General features: G+C 45.1%; 1 protein-coding gene across 3 annotated transcripts in view; it reads right to left on the reverse strand.

Moving 5' to 3' along the window:
- LOC147026463 (neuron navigator 2-like) overlaps window positions 1–25,339 on the reverse strand; it is a 181,943-nt gene that overhangs the window by 67,039 nt on the left and 89,565 nt on the right. For all 3 annotated transcript variants that reach the window (XM_085881896.1, XM_085881894.1, XM_085881893.1), the window contains 5 exons: window positions 22,745–22,797; window positions 18,960–18,983; window positions 7,671–7,745; window positions 5,620–5,703; window positions 3,672–3,777 (listed from right to left, as the gene is read on the reverse strand). In XM_085881896.1, the coding sequence (XP_085738022.1) occupies window positions 3,672–3,777; window positions 5,620–5,703; window positions 7,671–7,745; window positions 18,960–18,983; window positions 22,745–22,797 (342 nt within the window). The remainder of the gene's footprint in view (window positions 1–3,671; window positions 3,778–5,619; window positions 5,704–7,670; window positions 7,746–18,959; window positions 18,984–22,744; window positions 22,798–25,339) is intronic.

Consider the following 25,339-nt stretch of genomic DNA (forward strand, 5'->3'; position numbering starts at 1 on the left):
CATCGGTTATCAGTGTCAATGGTGTGGTATAGTCTGCGGGCCTGCGGGGCAGGGCATGGTGGTGGGGGAGTGGTCGGGGTGGTCATCGTGTCTGCCTGCTAAGCATCTCTACCACGACACTACAGTTGGCTGACGAGGATCTTCGGATCGGCGTGTGCAGAGTGGTGGCTGGGTTCGGAGTGGCAGCGAGTAACTCAGCGCACCTTGTGCGGTTCGAGGTTCCGGAGGAGTACGCATCGCGAGGAGCGTGTCGCAGGTTCACTCGCGCGCGCACAGGCTCCGGAGCCAGGAGGCTCGCCGGCGCGGCCGGCTCAGGCATGACAGGAAGTCGGGGCACGGCGCGCGGACGCGTGCCCGCCTTCGTCGGAGTCGACTTCGGCCACGTCGAGTGGGCAACGGCCGTGCTCAGTGTTCGTTTTATTGAGGCACGACAAATTGGGAGAATGATTTCTGCAAAGCCACGGCTAAAGAACGAGGACACGCGGTTTGGCTCGAACGCGGCGTTGGGCGACGCGCAAGCTCTGAAGAATGTCCGGGGTCTCGATGGTCGGTGCGCAGCAGGTGGTCCGGAGGTTAGCGCGGTGTGCCAGGTGCGCACGGCCGCGCGCACGGTCTGCGGCGCGGGTCGTGGGCGAGCGTTGCGATGCAATCACTCGGACGGCGGTCTGAGCACTCGAGGACGTCTACGGTGTGTGTGCCGAGAGTCATCGCCCATCATTACAGTCATAGATGGCAGTGTGCGAAGCGGTCCTTCCGTCCCGGGTCAAGACCTACCGCCGATATGGTGTTCGGTGTATGGCGTGCACGGTAACGCCCCGGGTCGAGTTTTGCAGCCTGGGCATGGAGATTCCAGCGACCCGGAGGGGGAGATGCTGCCGGTGTTAGACCTGCTTCCAATTGATCCGGAGGTGACAAGATCAGTGGCAGGGGAGGTTGAGGTGACCGGGGCACTGATGCTGCCCATGTTGAGCCTGGTTTCAGTTGGTCCTACGGTGACAGGACCGATGCCAGTGAATGTCGAAGTGATCGGGGCACTGATCGGGTGTCGAGTTGAGTCCACTCGTGCTGCCCTCGCATCGCACACGTATGCCGGTGAAGCGCTGCCGGCGGTTGGCGGGGCGCACGTCGTGATTGCCCAGCGGGACCAGCGGGTTGCGCTTCCGAGGTTCGTGGTGCGAGGGGAGGGGCCCGCCCCCGCCCTTTTGGGTCGGGAGTGGCTGGCGCACCTCGGGCTGGATCTCCAGTTCGTACCTCCAGGTGTGCCGGTGCTCTCTTCGATGCTTTCGTCGAGACCCGAGGGCGAGGTTCTGGCGGCGGGAGCCGCATCGATGCAACGGGAGCGGCCGTTCGTTGCTGCCTGCAACGGTGGTGTGCGGTGCGGAAGCAGCGGGAGCCGTGCCAGCTCTCGCGATGAGCTCTCGGGAGTCGGCTGCGTTCATGGTGCGAGGTGCGCCTGTGTTGTTCGGGCAGCTTCAACGGGTTGCAGTGAGCCCGTGGCGTTAAAGGAAGTCGCGAGTCGCAACATCGAGTCGACAACCAAGAGACGGACTCGTGATGTGGGTTATGGGTTGCTGTTCATTGCATATTTGTTTTTCATTGTTCGAGTGATGCGGTTTAACGTTGTTGAAATAAATGCCAACAGTTCCTGTGTGAGAGTGGGTTTGGCGGAGATCAATCGATGGGTTTTGCGGTATGGTCAATGTGATGTGGTGGCTTTGGGAGCGGTGGTGGCAAATAAAAAGGTTTGGTTGGCCTTCCATTGCCCCGGGCTGCGGGTAGTTGCTTTGTCATGTGCAGGGATTTTGCCGAAAGAACGCGCTGTACGGAAAAATGAGTTTGCAATGGTTCAAATGATGTTCTTATTGATTTATGACGAGCCTATGGTTGAAGTGTGGTTTGCCTGGAGTTGCTACCGTCTACCTGCCGTGTGGGTCTCGGAGGTCCACTCGGAGCCAGGGCTGGTGCGCTGGTCAGCGTTACCCCCACCTCTGATTTCGGCAAGGTCAGACGTGCCGGGCGCCGGGGGCGCAGCTCTCTGTGTTCGCTCAAGGCCGTTTAGGCGGGCGTTGGCATCTCAACTGATTGTGGTGCGTGGGTTGTTGTGGAGCATTGGTTGCATCCAGCCAGCGGCGCTATTCAGCGCCCCCAGCCAAGGTCAATCGGGTCTGGCGCTGGCGCCACGGCTCCCAGACAGCGGGCTCCCGGCCTCGGAATGTTTATCTGCTTCAGGTCTGCCTGGGGGAAATGTGCCGCCTTGTGGGCCGGAGGCGTTTGATGGTGCCGGGGGAGGTTTGCTCGGGAGGTCGCCGCGACCTCGCCAAAGGCCATGTAAGCATAAGCCGCCTGGGGGCGTTTTCGCTGTGTAGTGCTGCTGTGCTTCTCCAGTAGCTCACTTCATACGTTGTATGATGTGATGTGCTTTTATACTTCGCTGTTTTCTTTTTTGTGCCTTGTTTACTGTTATACCGTAGTACTTCGTGCTGTTTATGCTTATTATGATGGTGATCATTTAATAATCATAGTTTTAGGAGGGAGGAGTGTGGTATAGTCTGCGGGCCTGCGGGGCAGGGCATGGTGGTGGGGGAGTGGTCGGGGTGGTCATCGTGTCTGCCAGGGATATAAGGAGTGCGCGCCGCCTGAGGCGTTGTAGTGATGCCGTAGTCGCCGCAGCTTGTGTGTGTACTGAGTGCGTAATAAAGGAGAGCTGCGGGCAAAGTACGCCCGCGCTCCCGCTTGTGCAACACAGCCCGGCTCGACTGTTCCCCCGCTCGTGTCTGCCTGCTAAGCATCTCTACCACGACACTACAAATGGGTTTTATAACCAAATCGGACAAACGTTAAACTCTGCCTGAAGTCAAATAGGATTCCACAATCGGCCAGGTAGAATCCTTCAACGATCACAATGGGGTGGGTTAAAAAAAAATCCACATCAGCTGAGTGAACACACGCTGGCCCTCGGAACCCAAGCAGTGAAAAGCTGCTACCCCAGCTGTGCTGGGGAAAAGCGGAAACTAGCTCAACAAAAGGAGAAGGGTTGAAAAATCACCCAGAATTAACTTTTTCCTCACACAAACAGCAGAACCAGAAAAAGTTCCTCTGTGTCGCACAACTGGGGTGTGTTCCATGACCAATCAGCTTGCTATCGCTTGCTAAGCCAGCGGTCCCTTATCAATGGTTTCGTTGGACTGATTACTTGAGTGCTTAAGCCACTTGGCAAGCACTCTGCAAGAAACCTTTAGTTCTTCCACGAACCTCGTCTCTGTATACAAGAAATACAATAAAATTAAAACTTGGAAACTAAACACACCCTTGCAAGTGCAGGGGTGTGCTCCATCACCAATCAGCTTGGAGGGTGCTCAAGCAAGCACACCAATGAAACGGTTGATAAAGAATGGCTGGCTTGGCAAGCAATAACAAGCTAATTGGTATTCGAACACCTTAACATTGGATTGTTTTTCTGCATGGGGGGGGGGGGGTGGGGGGGAAAGGCAATAAAACATGGGAATTCCTCTGGATTTTTTTTGCAGTTGAGCCAAAAGCAACATAGGCTGAGCGAGCGTGAAAATAACACGGAGTCCTCTTTTTGGAGCGTTTTGGACCTAAATATTTTTTGTGCCTGGGGCCCTCAAAAAAATCTTAATCCGCCTCTGTTGAAAACCTGCAAGCCATACCTTTGAGATTATCATGATGTAGAGTGCTGCCAAGAACTTCCAAAGAAACCTTGTTCTCCTGCTTCAGCAAACCAATCATACCACGAAGGTCCTTTAGCTCCGAATCCTGCACAGAAGGGATCCAGGTAAACCTCACATCACTTTAAACATTTCTCACTTCAAGTGACCCATCTTAATCAGAGTCAATTTTTATTTAAAGCTTGCTGTTCCATACCTCCATCGATAAAAGCATATTCCATACCTCCATTCTATTAAAAGCTTGCTGGTTCCTTGATCAAGGAGACATTTACATGATATATCCCCTTCAATCTCTCCCCCTACCCCTTTCCTTTTCTCAATTTAACACCTCAGCAATACGTCACTACCTTGTCAGTCTTGTAAAAGACTCTTACAAGTCGTAAATTTAAATAAGTATGTCCATCATTATCAGAAGAATCCATGTTGTGATATAACCAAGTGAATAAAACTTGCATCAATATACAGAAAATGGTTTAATATATCAATCCAAGTGGTTTTCTTCTCATGTAAAGAATGTCATCTACAATAAATTGATGAGGTGTGTGTGTGTGTGTGTGTGTGTGTGTGTGTGTGTGTGTGTGTGTGTGTGTGTGTGTGTGTGTGTGTGATGATTTTGTCTATCAATTCCTATGCCTATTAATTAATTACGTACTATTGGAATGCACCTTTTCACCCATTAAAAAGCAGAGATCCCTTCGACCTTTGAAGACTCTTTAAGACCCCAAGGACCCAGTTGACCCAAAAGTCCCCGAGCACCCAAAAGTACCCAAAACACCCAGAGGACCCAAAATGATTTTCCTCAAAGTTCCATTACGAGGAACTTTGAGGAAAACCCAGACAAAAATCCGAGAACCCAAAAGACACAAAAGACCCTGAAAACCCAAAAGAACCAGATGAGCCAAAAGTGCTCAAGGACCCAAAAGATCCAGAAGACCCAAAATACCTTAAGGACCCAAAATACCCAGAGGACCCATACCCTGAGGATACAAAAGACCCCAAAGACCAAAAATACTCAGATGACCCCAAAGTCCCTGAGGACCCAAAAGACCCTGGAGACCCAAAAGACCCAGATACTCAAACGACCCAAGACAATGAGGACCCTTTAATATTCTACTATCAATTGATGAGGTGTCAGTGTGGAGGGGGAAGGAGGGGGGAGGAGGGGGGAGGAGGGGGGAGGGGGACATGTTACTTGTGGAGTTATACAGGAGCATTCTGATATTGGATGTGAAACAACAAAATGATCATCATGACCTCCTGAATAGATTAGGCTAATTAACTATAAAATAACCCAGAAAAATTCCCATGTTTTAAATGCATGTCATGTTCAGGTGTATGGGGCAGCTTAATAGGTCCTTCCACAGCATGGCATTCTAATTACAAAATAAATAACAAAAATAATGATAACATTGTAACAAAGCATATGTTATTTCATTATAATAATTTTGACAACAATAATAATAGTAGTATAATTTGGGAAGAATAATAACGAACGTGCAATCTCCGCTCTGGCCCAAGCACATCTGGGCTTAGTGAAAGGAAAGATTATGCTCAAGCAGTACACAGCAGGCAGGTATGAAAACTTGTGAAGGCCGTGAAGACCAATGAAAATTTTGCCCAATGGACCAATGGGTCCACCAGTTAAAGAAAGAAACGGCTTGTTTGGTAAACTTGTCCAAGCACATGGCTCATGGTGCTGAGATCCCACATTCAAATCTGATATACCTGCTGTATTGATTTGTCGAATGACCTTGTAATCCTAATAAAAGTATAACCTTGTCTTCTCATGTCCTTGTGTTGAATGTGATTTTATTTGCAAGCTACTCCATAAGGCACAGCCATCAGAGGGGGGGGGGAAGAGAAAGTAATTTGTGTAAAGTAATAAATGAGGTTGATATATAGTTTTGTGGTAAGGAAAAATAGGTGCTACCTTTTGCTCTGCAGTGAGAGTGAGGTTCTGCAGGCGGCTCGTCATTCCGGAAAGGGATTGTTCAAATGCAGATACCAAGTTAGCCTATGGGAATAAACATGGTTATTTGAAACATTTAAAAGACTGCACAAGAAAATCAGAAAGACTTTGGGCTGACAGTATGGCCGAGTGGTATGTATACTTGTCTCTAAGCTGTCTCGCCTAGGTTCAAATCCCGCCCCAGCTATAAATCGTCATCCCGGTATTTCACAAGGCGATTCATAAATGTGTGTGCCATCCTTTGGATGGATGTTAAACTTGGCATCCCATATGCCAGGATTCATTGGGTGTTACAGACCGCACAGTGTCCTTCGCGAACAGTAGGCGAGCTATTGCCGGCACCATGAACAAATTCCAAATTCCTACCCGAAGCAGCAGAGGGAACTTCATCAGTGGTACAGTCACACCCTCAGCTAATAATGCTACCCCACAGCCTTTTGCTGCACATGAAACAAGAAGAAGAAGAATAAAGACATCCACCCTTGTAACTCAAGCCAAAACTGTGCTCTTCCAGAGGCAAAAAAAAAAAAATAAAAAAAAATACCGGCAGCCACTGATGAGGATTTTTTGGTAGAGCATATAATGAACATTATAAATATGCAGCATTATTTTTGTGATATTTGCATTTGACTATCACTTGAGGATATAGTTAGAGTGTCCTTTCTAAGTCGAGGAGGTAGGTGGTTCAATCCCCAGCTGAGTCACACCAAAGACAAAAAATGGTATGTGTTGCTTCTTTGCTTGAAGTTCAGCATTTAAAAGGATAGAACACAGACAAACACCATCGGTTGTCATTCATTGGCTTAAGGAAATTCCTCCATAGCTGTTACTATGTCTTAATTCCCAATCGAGTTTGAAGGAAAAAGCTCAGTGGCCATCACATCTGATGTTGTCTTGTATGTATCGTGTGTGTGTGTGTGTGTGTGTGTGTGTGTGTGTGTGTGTGTGTGTGTGTGTGTGTGTGTGTGTGTGTAATTTGTTTTGAAGCTCTTCAATGAGTCTTTGGCACTATTAAAAATCATTATAAAAGAAGGATTGGAGAAGCAAAGTTTGATATTTGTCAGTTAAAAGCTCGATGTTGTGGTATTTGTGGGTAAGCATTAGTACATGCCTGTAAATGAACGATTAAAATTGATGCTTACATGCTATATGATTGCTGAAGCACGGATCGATAAATTGTAATATCAACTGCTTGATGTAATGTGCTAATTTTGACTGTAGATGGCAGTATTTTATTGTATACTGCCTGGTTCGATTCATGAAGGTGCTGGAACATTCTCAAATGAAACTTCCAGTATGAATGAGAATTGCAGTTACGAGAAGGCACGAGATTGTTCTGTGATACTATTTAGAGGAAGGTGTAGAGAGACGGGTGACTTGTGATGAGCGGTTTGTTTCGATCGTCCCCGTGCTCGATTAACTCTGATGAGTGAACGAGGTGTTAATATCCAGATCGGTTGTTAACGCATGGAGCCGATTATAATCAGGTTGTTTAAACTCATTAAGATTGTGTATCGGGAAAGAATTCCTTTAAGCTCTTTAATCATTCTGGACGGACAAGCGCACAAAAGAGAACAACGCGACAAGACTCAATCATTCAACAGCCTTGGTGGACGAGGTGAACACGCGTGAGTTGAGCCAGCAGAACAGAGACACTGGGCGGAAACAACACAACGTGGGAATCAGAGTTGGACATCGTATGTAATGGTGAACTTACTCATTTGACTTTGTATTTGTTTATTTGAAATATAAGTTTCAAAAACGTCACACTGTTGATGTGGTCATTGTTATGTCACTCGAAAGTCAAAGGCCCCAAATGACAAAGATCCATTTGAGTGGTAGCCGGCCGGTATGATCATTCAGACGTGTGAAGCGCAAACCATGGATTGCAGTCGTTGGAGAACAGGCTGGGTTCAGCACCAAGAACAACATACGTTCATGAAAGGCAAGGAAATCAAGGTGCGTACAAAACTGGCAATATTCTAAAATGAAGATAAACCTGCTTTTCTCACATTGGACGAAAGCTGGGAGGTAAGGGATGACACCTTTTCCTGGGATGCATCAAGCTCTCGCCGCAATATTTGGACCTACAAAAAAAAAAAAGAGGAACAAGTGTTACTCATGTGTTTCAACTTGTATCCCATGCTCAGGATCTGAGCATCACCATGACAAATACAATATTGATCCTACTTCCCTTGCACAGCTTACATCCAAACACACAGGAAGCACTCGTGTTTAACCAATTGTCTTTTACTGCATCTCGTCCGCTTTATCCCCTCTGTTCTCTCAGCCCTCTGACCCTCCAAAGCAACTAAAGAGTGCACATGTTCTTCGATTGACCCCTCCTGGTCAAATTCCGAAACTCCAGGCTCACTGTACACATCAACACATTTGTTCCAAGCTTTTTCCATCTGTGATCAAACAATAATGCAACCCCACAGCCTTTTGATGCACATGAAACAAGAAGAAGAAGAAGAATAAAGACATCCACCCTTGTAAGGATTCGTCACTCCTTTGGTGTCATTTCCCTGGTCTCTGTTTATGCTCCGACTGAGGTGAGTGATTTCACCGATTATATGTATGTCAGGTCAGGCCAGATTAGATCTGTGACTTGCTACATGTATCATGTAAACCTGTACTAACCTGTTCCATGGTCGGGTTGTTGTCGTCGACTTAACCGTCTCCCCCATCAGGTTTTTTGGTAAGGAGGGTATTTGGATATGGACACCCAGCCGGATGAAAAACAAAACCTGTCAAAGGGCGGAGGAGCTTCTTGTGAGCCAATGGCCATCCATATCTAGTGCCCAACTGTGTCTGAGGACGTCTTTTGCAGTTGGGTTACTTCTTATTAGGAGGTTGGTGGCAGGATTTGCACTCCGGCCACTGTTAAACCCTTCAGTCCGCAAAACACAAAAACGCAAAGAAATCTGAAAACCCACCCCGTGGGAGTACCTCCTGTGCAGCTTCCCTTCACAGGTCAGCTCATTGGATGACGGGATTGGGGAAAAGCCTCCGGGACCCCCAATCTTTGAGAATAGGAGGGAAACCATGGGGTAACATTCCAGGGTCAGATTGCGGGAGAGTGTGCTGGAGTGGTGCTGAGGTGTCATCCACCAGACGGCAGTCTCCTTGGGTTAACCTGAGGTGGTCCCTTCGGGTGGGTTCCTGGAATGTCCTATCCCTAAGAGAGGATGATCACCTGTCTCTGTTATCATCTGAGCTCAAGCATTTGGACATCGGGATTGCAGCACTCTCTGATGTTCGGAGACCGGATTGCAGCGAGATCATGGTGGGTGGTTGCACCTCCTATTGGTCTGGTCGCTCTGATGGTTACCATGCCCAAGGAGTTGCTGTAGCTGTGTCCAATAAGCTGACTCCAATGATAATTGAGGTAACACCGGTCAACGAGCGTATTATGAGACGAAGGATTCGTCACTCCTGAGGTGTCATTTCCCTGGTCTCTGTTTATGCTCCGACTGAGGCAAGTGATCTCAACATGAAGGATGCATTCTACGCCATGCTCGAGTCTTTGGTTGATCAGTGCCCCAGACGAGATACACTTTTAGTCTTGGGGGATTTCAATGCATTGACTGGAACTGATAAGGATGGTTATGAGACATGTGTTGGTCCCCATGGGTCTGGAACTGTGAACCTGAATAGCACTAAGTTCCTTGACTATGCAAGAAGTCATGGACTTAGGGTGGCTGGTTCATGGTTTCAGCACCCACAAGCTCATCGCTGGACTTGGTATTCCAATGCTGGCAGTGTGGCAAAGGAGATTGACCATGTCGTCGTTGATGGTCGCTTTTGGATGATCCAGAACTGGAGGATGGTCGCTGGAGGTCTATCGGAGTGTTCAGTTCCTCAATACTGACCACCGGCTTGTTGTAACAACTCTGAAGTTGCACCTGAAATCCAGGAGAATGGTACCATCTCAGCCGAGGCTGGATGTTGACAAGGTCAAGGATGAGAGGGTCGCTGAGGAGTTTCCGAACAAGGAGAGTGGAGATTTGGGGGGTCTGGGTGCTTTGGGATGTCCGGAAGAGTTGTGGAGTGCCTTCAAGACCACCGCCATTGATGTTGCCGGAGGATGTCTTGGAACTCACCATGGGGCCAAGAAGAATTTTGTCTCTCAAGCGACACTGGATACCATTGACCAGAGTCACAGGGCCAGGTTGAATGGCAGAGCTGAGCTGTTCAGGGAGCTGAGGCGTAAAACTGTACGTGTGCTAAGGGTGGACAAGGAGGTCTATGTGCGAGGAATCTGTGAGGGGGTAGAGCATCACCTGTGGTCAAGTGATTCTCGTCCTGCTTACAGGGGAATTCACGCATTGTGTTCATCCAAGCCCATCCCTCTGTGTACTGCAGTGAGAACAGAGGGTGGTGGCCTCTTGACAGAGGATTCAGAAGTGAAGGCCCGCTGGGCCGGTAACTTTGAGCGGTTGTACCAGGCTGATCCACCAGCTGTCGAGTTGGATGTCAGGGGTGTTACAATCCCTGTTGCTGACCCTCCAATCAACTGTGGTCCACCTTCGCTTGTGGAAACACAGGCTGTGGTGAACCGGTTGAAATGGGGTAAAGCTCCAGGGATCTGTGGCATCCATGCTGAACTTCTCAAGGCTGGTGGAAATGCTGCACTCATGTCATTACCTGTGTTCCAGGCAGAGCAAAGAACTGCATGCATCATCCCAACTGACTGGAAGAGAGGCCTTGTTGTCCCTCTCTAGAAAGGGAAGGGTGATCGCCAAGACTGCAACAACTACCGAGCTGTGACGCTGCTCTCAGTGCCGGGCAAGGTCTTTACTCAGATAATTATTGATAGGGTTCGCCACCATCTGCTTGAGCACCAGTGTCCAGAGCAGTCAGGCTTTACACCAAAGAGGTCAATGATTGACCGTATACTTGCTCTTCGGGTCCTCACCGAACGCAGACGAGAGTTTTGGAAGAGGCTGCTTGCAGCCTATGTTGATTTCTGTAAAGCGTTCGATTCAGTGAATCGGGATGCCCTCTGGAGGATTCTTGGCCTTCGTAGGGTGCCACCAAAACTGATCGATCTGATGTCTGAACTCTACTCTTGTACTGAGAGTGCTGTGAGATGTGGTGGTAAAATTTGACTTATTTACAGTTGTAACTAGAGTTCGTCAGGGGTGTGTACTGGCCTCCACACTTTTCAGCACTCGGCTGGACTGGATTCTAGGGAGGATGTCGGAGAGGTCAAGCTGCGACTCATTGTTTGGGAATGTCAAGATCACTGACCTTGATTTCGCAGATGATGCAGTCATCTTTGCGGAGACTTTAGATATCCTTTTGGGTGCCCTCGAGGTGCTGAATGAGGAGTCGGAGCCACTGGCATTACGGGTTTCCTGGGTCAAAACTAAGATCCAGGCCTTCAATGACATCTTGGATGCTGCTGTCCTGTCTGTGTCTGTTTGTAGTGAGGATGTTGAGGTCATGGAGAGATTCACTTACCTCAGCAGTGATATTCATGTCTCTGCTGTCTGTGAGTCAGAGGTCAACAGACATATGGGTCGAGCCTGGGGAGTCATGGATTCACTGGATAATGGGGTGTGGCACTGCCTGTACCTGGGCGGGAGGACGAACGTCCGAGTCTTCCGGTCCTTGGTGCTTCCAGTCTTGCTCTATGGATGTGAGACTTGGACTCTGACCAGGGATCTGAGATCTGATCAGACCAGGGATGAATTCCTTTGGTCTCTTTGGAGAATCCTTGGTTATCGCTGTTCGGACTTTGTGTCCAATGAGCGGTTGCTGAGAGAGACTCAAATGAGATTTGTAACCTGCATGGTCCGTGAGCGTCAGCTGCGGCTGTATGGACATGTGGCTCGTTTTTCTGATGCTGATCCTGCTCACCAGATTCTCTCAGCGAGGAAGTCTCATGAGTGGAGGAGGCCAATGGGCCGAACACGTGCCTCGTGGTTGCAGCAGGTTGATCGGCATCTCAAGGAGATTGGGATGGGCCAGGCATCTGCCTGGGGGATGGCCAGATGGAGGCCCCTGGAGTACCGGCGGAAAGTGGACGCAGCGAAGCGCTGCTCTGGCGCATGCTCCCATAGCTGACCTGACCTGATCAAACTCCCACTCTTCCCTACAGGGCCTCAAGCAGGCAGTGCACTGCCATTTCATGTCACCCCCCACACATACCTGGGATCATTTCTACCTCCATTAACCTTATCTAACCAAAACTAACCTAAGCTTATTACTTGCAGGTTACTGTATTTCCTCCCCTCCTCTGTGTTCTTTTCCCATTAGTTCATTCATTTGCTTGTTGTGGCCAACTGTTGCCCCACTGTCAGGTCGTATCCTCACTCTTCCATGAAAACCTCAATGTTGCAAAGAAAAACTAATGAGTATATTTACAGCAGAAACATTTTCATATACATGTGTTCATTTACAGTGCCTCAAGAAAGTATTCACACCCTTCAGTTTTTTCATATTTTGTTGTGTTTCAGCTTGAATTTAAAATGGATGAATTTTTTTTTTGGCACCGATCTACACAAAATACCTCATGACAAAGGGATAACATGTTTATCGAAATTTTTACTAATTAAATAAAAATGAAAAGCTGAAATGAAAAGTTGAAATGAAATATTTGGCTCCATTCATTGTTTTCTCTTTCCTTACAAGTCTTGCAGTCCCTCCAGCTGAAAAGCATCCCCATCACATGATGCTGCAACCACCATGCTTCACGCATGGTAGGGATGGTGTTCGAGGGGTGATGAGCTGTGCTTGGTTTCTACCAGACATAGTGCTTTGCATTCAGGCTAAAGAGTTCAATTTTCGTCTCATCAGCCCAAAAAATATTTTCCCTCATGCGTTCCACCTTTCACATGCCTTTTTGCAAAGTCCAGGCATGCTGTTATGTGCCTTTTTCTCAGGAGTGGTTTCTGTCTTGCCACTCTCCCATAAATTCTAGATTTGTGAAGTTCTGCAGAGACTGTTGTCTATCTGGCAGGTTCTCCCATCTCAGCCAACTAACTCTGTAGTTCTGCCAGAGTGGTCATTGGGTTTTTCGTCACCTCCCTGACCAAGTTCCTTCTTGCCCAGTTGCTCAGTTTGGTCAGGCGGCCAGCTCTAGAAAGAGTCTTGGTAGTTCCATATTCTTTACATTTCCTAATGATGAAGTTCACTGTACTCTTGGGAACTTTCAACACTCTAGAAATAGTTTTGCACCCTTCCCCATATCTATGCCACCTCACAATTCTATCTTGGAGTTCTACGGACAGTTTTTTGGACTTCATGGTGGAGTTACTGCTCTGCCATGCACTATCAACTATGGGTCTTGATATAGAAAGGTGTGTTTCTTTCTAAATCCTGTTCAATCAATTTGATTGGCCACAGTTGGACTCCATTCAAGTTTTGGAGACATCTCAAGTATGATCAAAGGAAATTAGATGCACCTGAGCTCAATTTGGATTTTCATAGTATAGGGGTTGAATACTTATTGACTCAAGACATTTCAGCTTTTAAGTTTTAATTAATTTGTAAAAAATTCAAAAAACAAATATTCCACTTTGACATTACTGGGCATTTTGTGTCGATCATGGCAAAAAAAAACCTCAATTGAATCCATTTTAAATTCAGGCTGTAACACAACAAAATGTGAAAAAATATCAAGGGGTGTGAATACTTTCTGAAGGCACTGTATATATTCTATCATTTTTGCCTCATAAAGATAAATTTAAGTTTTTGAAAATATTGCAAAAAGTAAGGAATATAAGTAATATAATAACAAAAATGACAATAATAATAATAATAATAATAATAATAATAATAATGCCATGTTTATATAGCGCATGATCATAACCTAATATCCCCAATATGCTTTACAAATATAATCAATTTAAATTAACAAAATTCCCACTAACCAATGTTTACTTCAAATTGGCAAACTGGAAGAGTAACATGGAAATTTTAATGGAGTATTTGCAAAAAAAGATATGTTTTGAGCAATGTTTAAAAAATTTGAAGGCTGGCTTCTTGACAGATATGTATAGGGAGTGAATTCCAGAGTTGGAGCAGCCACTTCAAATGCTCAGTCGATATAGTAATGAGTTGGACAATGGGTTGGTTGGCACGGACAATGGGAAACATGTCAACATCGGCAACCACCACAGTCATGGATGAGGCACTACGAGCAACTTTGAGGAAAAAATGGATGATTTCCGTCTTACAATTGTTTAATTGTATGTTTGTTTTGGGTCACTCAAAGCTTAACAGCGATGCATGCATTGAGTTGATCCAGCGAGTCCTCACAATCAGATGTTTTTAACAGAATATAAGGCTGTGTATCATCTGCATAAACCATTGATTGTATGTCATGAGCAGTTATGATATCAACTGCAGCACTGTGCATTGTGAAAATAATCATTCCCATGACCGACCCTTGGACTAAAGCGCAGTTGTCATGGTACGTATCTGACTTGATCTCGTTGATTCTAATGGCATGTTTTATATCCGCCAGGTATGAGAAAAACCACCGCGGAACCTTACCAGTGAAACCCAAGTGCTTGAACAATCTCTACAGCAATATCTGATGGTCTATTCTATGAAACGCTGCTCTGAAACCAAGAAGTAAAAGGACAGCTTATTTGTGGCCATCTCGGGCTAACAGTAAGTCACTCTTCACGTTGAGGAGGGCTCTCTGAACAGGATGATAGGTTCGATATGCTGCTGGGTCCTGGGCAATAAATTGTTGGCAGTAAAATACTCCTTGACTTGAGCAGTAGCTGCCCTTTCAACTAGCTTTGTTGCATTGCTAAGATCAGATATTGGGCAATAGTTACTGAGCTCATAATGGGAGAGTCTGTTGTTCTTCAGTCAAGGGGTCACAAGGTTGTGTTTCATCAAATCAGAGACTTCCCCTGTTTGTTTGCATCCTAGTACTGATTATCCTCGTTCGGGCAAGGAGTAGAACATTGATGTATATTTTTAACAGTGAAGTTGGGAATGGGTCAAACTCACAAGATGATGTGGATGCAGCCTGGATGATGTTGATAACTTCATCTTCCTTGACAGTATAAAACTCCTCCATGTATGCTTCAGTGTTTGATTACTTCAACTGATAGGAATTCATTTATTTGCTGATTGACCTTTTATTGTAGAAGTCAGATCTTCTGATCAAAGAAACCACCGAAGGAGTTGGCTAACTGTCGAGGATGCTCATATTCGGGTAGAATCATTTTGGGGGCTGTTGAGGACAAAGACTTTACCACCCCAAAAAGAAGGTTGGTCAGAGATGTCAATCTTACTGAGAAAACAATCGACCTTTGAGCGATGAACTAGTTTATTGTATGCCTTACATTGACTTTGGTACATCTCCCTGGAACCCGAAGACCTGACACAAGTGCAAGCTCGCTGTTCATTTCTCCTTCGATCCTGCCTCGCTTTTCAAAAGGCATCCGAATACCATGGGTTTACAAAGATATAGATATGAAATATTATTTTATTGGAAAGTAAATGTGCCACCTCTATTGGAAACCACCTTCCTGAACATGCCCCTGCGCAGAATGACCAATGTGCAAAGTCACATTAAATAATGCTGTTTTAACTACACGCGACAGACAGCTATAACAAAAGTAACTAGAACGGCACTCGTTAGAGTGCATAACTCTGCCAGGCTGAACACTTTACATTTAATATTGGTAGGCTGGATCTGAATCCTGACATGAACAAAAATCAAATCGACTGGTTCTCGTCCCCTAACAAATTCATCCACCCAGTTTTGTCATAAATCATCCACAACTTTTTCAAATACCATGTAATACATCATTTTTGCCCCATCTCGCAATGGTGAAGAATCACTTAGAAATCAAAAAAATACTTATATCTGGATCTGGATTTTGATCTTCAACAAAATCGAATCGAGTTGTCTTTCTCACACAGCCAACCTCTCCACCAAGTTTAGTTTGAATCTATCCAAAACTTTTTGAGATATCGTGCAATATATGATTTGGCCCTGTCTTTCAATTGTGAAGAATTAATAAAAATTCTACGATCCAGATCCAGATCGGGATCTTCACCAAAATCTCATCAACTTGTCCTCGTCACACACCCAATGTCTTCACCAAATTTCATCCAAAACTGTCACAACATTTTGAGATGTCCTGTTCGCAGACAAACAGACGAGTGAAAAAATAACCTCTGCCCATCTTTGGTGGCAGAAGTAATTTTTTTTATTTTTTTTGTATACCTTGGTCGAGGCTCGTATGAGAGCTAACACACAACTCACAGCAAGGAGGCATGAGACAAGAGGGGCGGGAGTGGAAGGGACAAAACAGTGGGGAACAGACACATGAGGTGAACTGTGGAAGGGAGAGGGATGGGGATGGGACGGGGAACATGGCGAAGAGAAGATGGACATTACAGGGACTTTCAGGAAGGAAGCAGGGGAATTGAAGGAAGTGGGCTTGGGTGGATTATCGGGGGTAGAAAAGATCGAGGATTTGGATGGGGGAAGATAAGAGGTGGTTTGTGAACAGCTGTTTTGAAAGCCTGGAGGGAAGAATGGGAAAGAATAGAGTGAGGAAGTTTATTCCAAAGGCAGGAAAAAAGAGGAATGAAAGAGTGAAGATGAGCAGTGATTCGTGATTTTGGTAGTTTTACCAGAAGGGGGTTGTTGGCGGACCTTGAGCGCCCTGTGGAAATGTGGTGGGGACAAATCGCAGAGAGAGCAGGGGGGGCAAGGCTGGAGAGGAGTCGGTAGAAGACAGAAAGACCACCGACCAACCTGCGGTGATTGAGTGAGAGGCCCAAAGACTCAGCTTCATTGCGGGAGATGCCGATGATTTAAAATGCCCTGGTTTCGACAGCGTGAAGCCGAGAAAGGTGGGAGGCAGGAGCACCAGCCCAGAGGGGAGAGCAGTACTCCATCAGGCTACGGACAAAAGCTTTGTAAGTGGTCAGGTGATCAGGTGGGCCGAGGAAGGAATTTGCACGACGGAGGATTCCCAGTCGGCAACTGGCTTTTGAGGCGAGGTTGGAAATGTGACTTTCCCAGGAAAGGTCATGGCAGATAGTGAGACCCAGAAGCTTGAAAGAAAAGACTTCTTCCAGAGGATTGTTGAGAAAGTGGATGGGGGGGTTTTGTAAACGGTCCTTTCGAAGAGACATAGTGAGAGTGTGAGATTTGTCTGGATTGAAAGACATGTTCCACGTGTTGGACCAGTTTGTGATTTTATCCAGATCTGCAGTGAGCAAAGAAGCTGCTGCTTGCCGGTCTGAGGGATGACAGATGGTACGGCAGAGGGTGGAGTCGTCGGCAAAGAGAAATAGAGGATTTTCCAGAGAGTCCGAGAGATCATTGATGAAAACCAGAAAAAGAACAGGGCCCAGAACGCTACGTGGAGGAACTCCAGCCTGCACAGGAAGAGGGGATGAAAGAACTCCATTTAGGGCCACACGTTGACTGCGACAGGAGAGGAAGTCTGCGAGCCATGAGTGGAGATGGCCTTGAATACCATGGGAAGAGAGTTTGATAAGTAGTGCAGGGTGCCAGACTGTGTCAAAAGCACGTGATATGTCCAGGGATACGGCTCGGATTTCCTGTCTGGCATTGAGGACCTCCATCCATTGATGGGAGAGCAGAAGCAGCATATCCAGGGTAGAGTGACCTGGTCTGAAACCAAATTGATGATTGGAAATCAAGCCATTGGAGAAGAGGAAGGATTTCATGTCTGAAGCGATGATGGATTCCATAACCTTGCTGATGATTGGGAGAAGGCTGATTGGTCTATAGTTACAGGGATCTGTTTTTGCACCTTTTTTATGCAGGGCAGTGATGTTAGCAGATTTCCAAGCAGATGGCAGATGACCTTGGGCAAATGAGAGGGTGAATAGAACAGAGAGAGGGTGAGCAAGAGCAGAAAAGCAGGCTTTGAGGACACGTGGGCTGATGCCGTCTGGACCGGTTGCAGAATCTGACTCGAGGTTTGAAAGCAAGCTCTCCACCTTGTCAGGAGAAAAGGATACAGAGTCCAGGGACAGTTGGGTGCGACTGGGTAAAGTGGGTAGAGATAGTGATGGGTTTAGGACACAAGATTTAGCTGCAAACACCGAGTTTAGACATTCAGCTTTATCACGTGTGGAATCAGCAGTGCGGCCATTTGAGGTAAGGGAGGGGATGGAGGGGGAACATACACCAGAAACAGATTTGATTAAACGCCACCAGGATTTTGAGGAGGGAGAGAGGTTTGAGAGTTCAGACTTGAGATGAGAATGATGTTGTTTTCTGGCTCTCCTGAGGGTAGCTACACACTTGTTCCGAGCTTTGTGGAAAGAACTGAGATTGCCCTCAGTTGGGTTTGCTTTCCATGAGGCAAAGGCAAGTTGTTTCAGGACAACTGCCTCGCCACAAGCTTCAGTAAACCAAGGGCGGGAGGAAGGGTAGGACAACTGAACACGAGAGGGGATAAATCTGTGCATGAGGGAGAGCAAGTTTCTTTGAAAGAATTCCCAGGATGAGTTGATGTTTGAGAAAGTAGAGATAGGAGACCAGTCTGTAAGTTTGATGGCTGCTCGGAGACCCTGCCAGTCAGCTTGAGTGAAATGCCAGACTCGACGGCGGTGAGGTGGTTCTCTGATAACAGCCAGAGAGATGTCCACTTTAACAAGGACGTGGTCAGAAGAACCAATTGGAGCGAAGGAAGAGCAGCAGATATTGTCAGGGAAATTTGTCAAAATCAGATCCAGAAGAGATGGAGTACCATTGGTTGAGATCCGGGTCGGGAAGTTGACCGATTGAGTCAGTCCCAATGAGTCGCAGAAATAATGTTTCCATCCATTAGGACCATACTCTGCAGAGTGTTGGTGCTGCCAAAGCAGTCTCCTGGGCTATTGGGCACAATCCTGGACAGGTTGCCACTCTGACACAGGATACTCGAATGGCTCAATCATCCCAGCAAGCTGGTACTCATTTTGTCAACCTCAAAAGGATGACAGGCTGAGTCAACCCCACCTGGTATTAATTTAATTATTAATTCAACAGCCAAGCAGGATTTTAACTCATGACCCTAGGATCTAAAGCCCACTTCCCTAACCATTAAGTCAACACCAGCCATAATAATGCTTCCAAATGTCTATATGCATCACATGCATTCAAAATTCAATCGAAAAGCATTTGAAGATGGCATGACATCATTTTTACGATGTGTTCAGCAACATGTTGGATCTTTAAAGATGGGCAAAAAACGTGACTGAGTGTGCTGTAGATATATTGACTGCTGTACATAGAGCTAACAAGCAACTGTTACCAGGAAGTGAAAAAATAAGAAAAGAAACAACCGTACCTCTGCTTGTGACTTCTCATCAGACTGAAACAATAAAGAAATGCTTGTTAATGATTTTTATGACAACAGCAAAATCTTTCAATTATACTGTATTCTTGGGGTAAAGGCTTTTTCTTTTTGCAATTCGTGAATTACAGGTCCAATGGATATGATTTTTATAAGGCATGAGACACACACACACACACACACACACACACACACACACACACACACACACACACACACACACACACACACACACACACACACACACACACACACACAACAAGATGAGATCTGAACTCTTGTTAAATTGATGGTTATGAGCAAAGAACCCATTCTTACAGACAGGCCCGAGTACAAGTTTTCAACCTATTCTGTCCTGCGGTCAGGAGTGCTAATAAGGCAAGCAAAAACACACACACGATGAATACATTTACACACACACACACACACACACACACACACACACACACACACACACACACACACTCCAACAAAGAACCAACAAAGCACTCAAGAGATTGGCACCAAAATCATTCCCATTAAAGGAACTCAACACCATGAGATTTGCAGCGGCACTGCTCATACAAGAAAAGGCAACAGGAAAACAAAATCACAAGAAGAACAAACCAGCTCATAAAGACAGAGACCAGGCACCACCCTGGAAACGGAGGCGAGAGACACAAATGGAGCAACTGACAAAATGAACATGACAAATACAGCAATTTACAAGGGGAAATCAAAACCCAAAGCTAATGAAGAGAATCCCCAAAAAATAAAAATAAAGATACAAAATTGGAAATGAAAACCTCGAGGTAATGGTTGCTCAAAGCAAACTCAAAATAGAAATGATCAGAAGTAATATAAAAACAAGTAGAGGTACATTCAAAGTACACCACCCCCCTTGCCAAATAAATAAATAACAAATCCTCCAGCGCATGACATTGTCGGGGCACCTTTGGCACCCGACGATGCCGCCATGCAGCACGTGGAGATGGAATTGGGAGGGAAAGGTGCACTTCTGAGGTAAATATGTACAAATGATACTTACTCGACTTGCAGCACATGAAGACAGATTTTGAGTAGAGCGGTGCACAATAATTGATTGATTAATTGATTAATTGCAGAATTAAAATAAATATTCATCATAAAATAATTGATTTTTTTCAATCACTTGCCTAATAGCATACCTAAACCACCACGTTTCATCCAAATCTGTAACTTTTTGAAAATTAATTCGTCAAAAAATGAATAATTAATCGAATAATTGATTAATCAATAAATCAAAAATACCCTTTATAGCCAAATCACTTGGTCATTGGCATGTCCAAATATCAGCTTCCTCACTCAAAAGGTGCCTGAGATATTGCCCAGATGAGAAACAAAATAAATAACGAATTAATAAATCGATAATAAATAAGTAATTAATCAATTCAAAAAATGAAAAAAACATCATTTTTTGCCAAAGCACTTCTTCACTTTTGTCCCCAAATTTCAGCTTCCTAGCTCAAAGGATGCCTGAGATATCACCCGGAAAAACAAGAAAACAAACAAATGCAGTAAAACTGAGAACTCCCTTCAGTGCCCAGAGATGATGTCATGCATCACCTGGATATGGAATTGGGAAGGAGCGGTGTACAACTATGATGAACTCAACAAAGGGAGAAAACAAAACCGCATGTTTGAAAACAACCCAAAAACATTCCACCGCAAACTACAGAAACAAAAGCAAAACATCAAATCCTCCCAAGAAAAATAAACTTGAAAATTTCTGGAAAGGAATCTATGAGGACCTAAAAGAACACAACAAAGAGGTGGACTGGATCCAAAACTTGGAAAAGAAAACAAACACCGAAAGGAAATGCCCTCAGTGATATTTAATAATAAAAATTTGTTTTCTTAAACAACTTGCGAAAATGCCAAACTTTAAAAGCCAAGGCCCGGATGAAATTACAAACTTCTGTCTAAAGCAACTAAATGCTCGACACAATCACTCTGTTCGAGCATTCAACAAACTTATCCAAGGGGAGAACTTGGATGAGTGGCTCACAGTGGGTAACACCTTCCTCATCTCAAAATCTGAAGACACTCAACGACCTCACAAGTACAGACCAATAACCTGTCTACCAACAACGTATAACTTCTGACGGGAATCCTCACAGATACTATATACCATCACCTAACACAAGAAAGAGGCTGAGAGGTAGAACAGAAGGGATGCAAGAGAAGATACGATGGAACAATAGACCACCGACGACTAAACAAGACCATACTCAAAATTTGCAGGACAAGAAGAACCAAATTATCCACATGGAAAGACAGCAACAAAGCTTTTGATAGTGTCCCACTTTCATGCATTATAAAATGCATGCAATTGAACAAGATCACACCACGAATAAGAATAAAACTGATAGAGAAAGCAATGGAGCTTTGGAATACCACATTGCTATTACAGGATTTGGAAGGAAAGATTGAAATACCAGGGGTGTAGATACTGTACGTCGAGGGATCTTTGAGTGAGACAGCCTTTCCCCTCTCCTGTTTTGCCTGGCCATGGACCCCACTCATGACCAGCCTCATTAATAAGCAAGGACATTGATATATCTTGACATCAAATAAGAGAACGTCAAAAAAAACAAGAAAGGTGACATCGACTTTACATGGATTATAATCCATCTACTTTACATGGACATCTACTTTACATATACATATAAAAATTAATATATAATTTACGTATACATATACATATAATTAAATAGTATATAATAATTAATTATTAGCCCCCATTGGACTTAGTCTGAAACAGGGGGAGATGGATTTGGTCTCAATATATTTTTTTTGTACATTGTCGAGGCTCGTATGAGAGCAAACACACAATGCACAAAGGGGGCAGGAAACAAAAGGGGTGGGATAGAAGACAAAACAATGGGGGAACAGAGACATGAGGAGATCTGTGGAAAGGAGAGGGATGGGGCGGGGAACACGGGGTATACAAGATGGACATCACAAGAACTTTCAGGAAGGAAAGCAGGGAATATGACGGAGGTGGGTTTGGGGTGGATTAACAGGGGTAGAAAAGATCATGGTTTTGGATGGGGGAAGATAAGAGGTGGTGGTGAACAGCTGTTTTGAAGGCCTGGGAGGGAAAATGGGATTGAAGAGAGTGTGGGAGTTTATTCCAAAGGTGGGAAAAAGAGGAATGAAAGGGTGAAGGTGAGCAGTGATTCGTGATTTTGGTAGTTTTCCCAGAAGGGTGTTGCACATACACAAACCACATTTATACATACACACACAACATTAAGCACGCACACGCGCGCACGCGCGCACACGCGCGCACACGCGCACACACGCACACACACACACACACACACACACACACACACACACACACACACACACACACACACACACACACACACACACACACACACACACACATACACTGAATACATTAAATCACATTAAATCCACTCATAGATTTTTAGCAAATCATCCTAACACACCTCCCCAAAATGAAAAACTAGCTTTCGGGAAGATGTTTTGCATCTCCTGAAGAGGTTAACAGACCCATGTCCACCGCATATAAGACACCTCAGAATGGAGGATCCTGTACATTTCAATACTGTATATGGAGTGACCGAACATTTTGGTTAACTGTTGTACTTGAATTACTCAAACCTTTCATAAACACAAGTCCAAGTCAATTTTATAACCATGCGAGTCCAATGAAAATCGGCAACCTAACTGTGAAATGGTATTGCTGGATTAAATGCCCGACTGATAAGGTGCATATGATAACTCACTGTGGAGTAAGCCGAGGAGGAGCAGGAGGCCAACGAAAGTACAGATCCGTGCACTGATGAGGAGAGAATAGTGAAGTGAGAAAGAATACATTGCAATGGACCATTTTTTACATTTAGTGTCGCACATAAGTATCCACATCGGTTCTCAACCTTCTGATCATATATAATAGGAATGTGAGACATTATCAGAGTTTTTGAAATTTGATGTTAAAGGGCAATATATATATATATATATATATATATATATATATATATATATATATATATATATATATATATATATATATATATATATATATATATATATATATATATATATAGTCATGCACTGCTTAACGACGTTCCGGGCAATGACGGATCGCATATACGACGGATCTGCCAGCTCTGAAAAAAAAAAAAATGTGGCTGAAAAATTCCTATCGCCGAGTGATGTAGCCGACGTCGCGCTGCCAGTCGTATAAAATAGCACATACAATTATGTACACTGTACAGTACATAATACTTTATTATGATAATAAACGATAGTGTGGCCCTGTTATAATGCGATCGTTGAGGTCCATAAAATGTCATCGCGAAAAAAGCAGGGTCGTGCTAAATCGGGATTCAAGGAAATCTGCTTTCAAACTGAACCAATGTTTGCACGTTTACCTTCCAGCAAGTAAATTACCTTTGAATTGAAGAATTCCACGAATAAATCGTTGTTACAGTCGAAATTAAAACAACTTTCTTTTTGGTGAAACTTTTCATGCTGTTAAAACAATCGCACTGTTCCGAAAATATATATTACAATTGACAGTGTGGTATAGCCTGCGGGCATGCAGGGCGGGGCATGATGATGGGAGGAGTGGTCGTCGTGGTCATAGTGTCTGCCAGGAATATAAGGAGTGCGCGACGCCTGAGGCGTTGTAGTGATGCCGTAGTCGCCCGGCTTGTGAGTGTGCTGAGTACGTAATAAAGGAGAGCTGCGGGCAAAGTACGCCCGCGCTCGCGCTTGTGCAACACAGCCCGGCTCGACTGTTCCCCCGCTCGTGTCTGCCTGCTAAGCATCTCTATCACGACACCACAGACAGGAGCTCGTTTCTTCATTTATAAATTATAACATCGATGCAATGATGACGTATTTATCAAATCCAAACGCTATTTATTCATCTTTCGAAAATCGATACGAGAGGAGATTGTAAGCTGCTGCTAACAACACCAATGGCCGTCATGAACAGCACAAAGGTAAAACTAACTTGTCTTCCGTCCCTGTTGGATGTGTGTTACAATTGCCGACAGTATTCAGTGCAGTAACATGCTGTACAGGTTTGTATTCAAGGAGCAATAGCCAACACCATATAGCCGAGGTATGTAGTTTTGTGTAAGTACGATGTACGAAAAAGAAAAAAAAAAGATGTTCGCACAACGACGACGTCGCTTAACGACGTGTTTCTCAGAACGTAACCCCGTCGTTCAGTGGCACATGACTGTATGACTGTATATATATATATATATATATATATATATATATATATATATATATATATATATATATATATATATATATATATATATATATACATGTATACACATGTATACACATGTATACATATATATATATATACATATATACATGTATACACCTATATACATATATATATATATATATATATATATATATATATATATATATATATGTATATATATATATATATATATATATATATATATATATATATATATATATATATATGTATATATATATATATAGTTACGGCTGTGGAAATTTGCAATACACCAGAAAGGTCCTCAGGTTAGATATATCGATAAGTTCATGTGTAGTTAGTCCACACCTGTTGTTTAGGGGGAATATGTGTGATTCATCTGGGCTGCGACGCTTTGAGTTAGCCATTTTTCTTTCTCTATCGTTATTTTGGACCATTAAGCCGCCAACAACTCGAACACCACCACCTTCGCCTCTTTATCTCCACAACTCCATCCCGCAAACATCGCTTCACCGCCATTCCCAAACGATGCCCGCCAACAACCAAACCACCACAGCAAACCCCCCACCACCTTCGCCTTTCTCCTTCCACAACCAACAACCACACCACCTGTCAACACCGAACGTCGTGCTGTCCAGGGCCCGTTCGGTGATTCTTGCCGAACGCGTCAAGCCACGAGTGCACATGGATCCTTTCGGGAGAGGAGAAGCGGATCAGGATGGCTTCACGCCCCTTTTCTTCCATCCAATGACTGAGCATCGGGTGGCATGGCCCCGCCTCCGAACCCGCTGTGAATGCGTTCCTTTTCGGAGGTGAAATCGGATCAGGGGAGGCTCACGCCCCTTTTTGCCCGACCAATGGCTGAACGTCGGATGGTGTGGCCCCGCCTCCAAGCGCGTTTTGATCCGCAAATCTGCATACAAGCTCCATCCCCGGTCTATAAAGACGCAAGCACAACGCAGCTCGTGTGTGCAGAAAGTGGTGCGAGTCGGAAGTCGTGGAGTCTGTGTCGTGTGTTTGCGGGGATCGGACGGCGAAGGGGACGGAGCTCGGAGTTGAGGTCGAGGGACGAGTCGCGGCGTGAAGCAGGGACGCGGAAGAGGGCTCAGGG

Source organism: Eptatretus burgeri, chromosome 5 (assembly GCF_056783735.1).
Source record: "Eptatretus burgeri isolate ZD-2024b chromosome 5, Ebu_testis_v1, whole genome shotgun sequence".
Classification (NCBI taxonomy): Eukaryota; Metazoa; Chordata; class Myxini; order Myxiniformes; family Myxinidae; genus Eptatretus; species Eptatretus burgeri.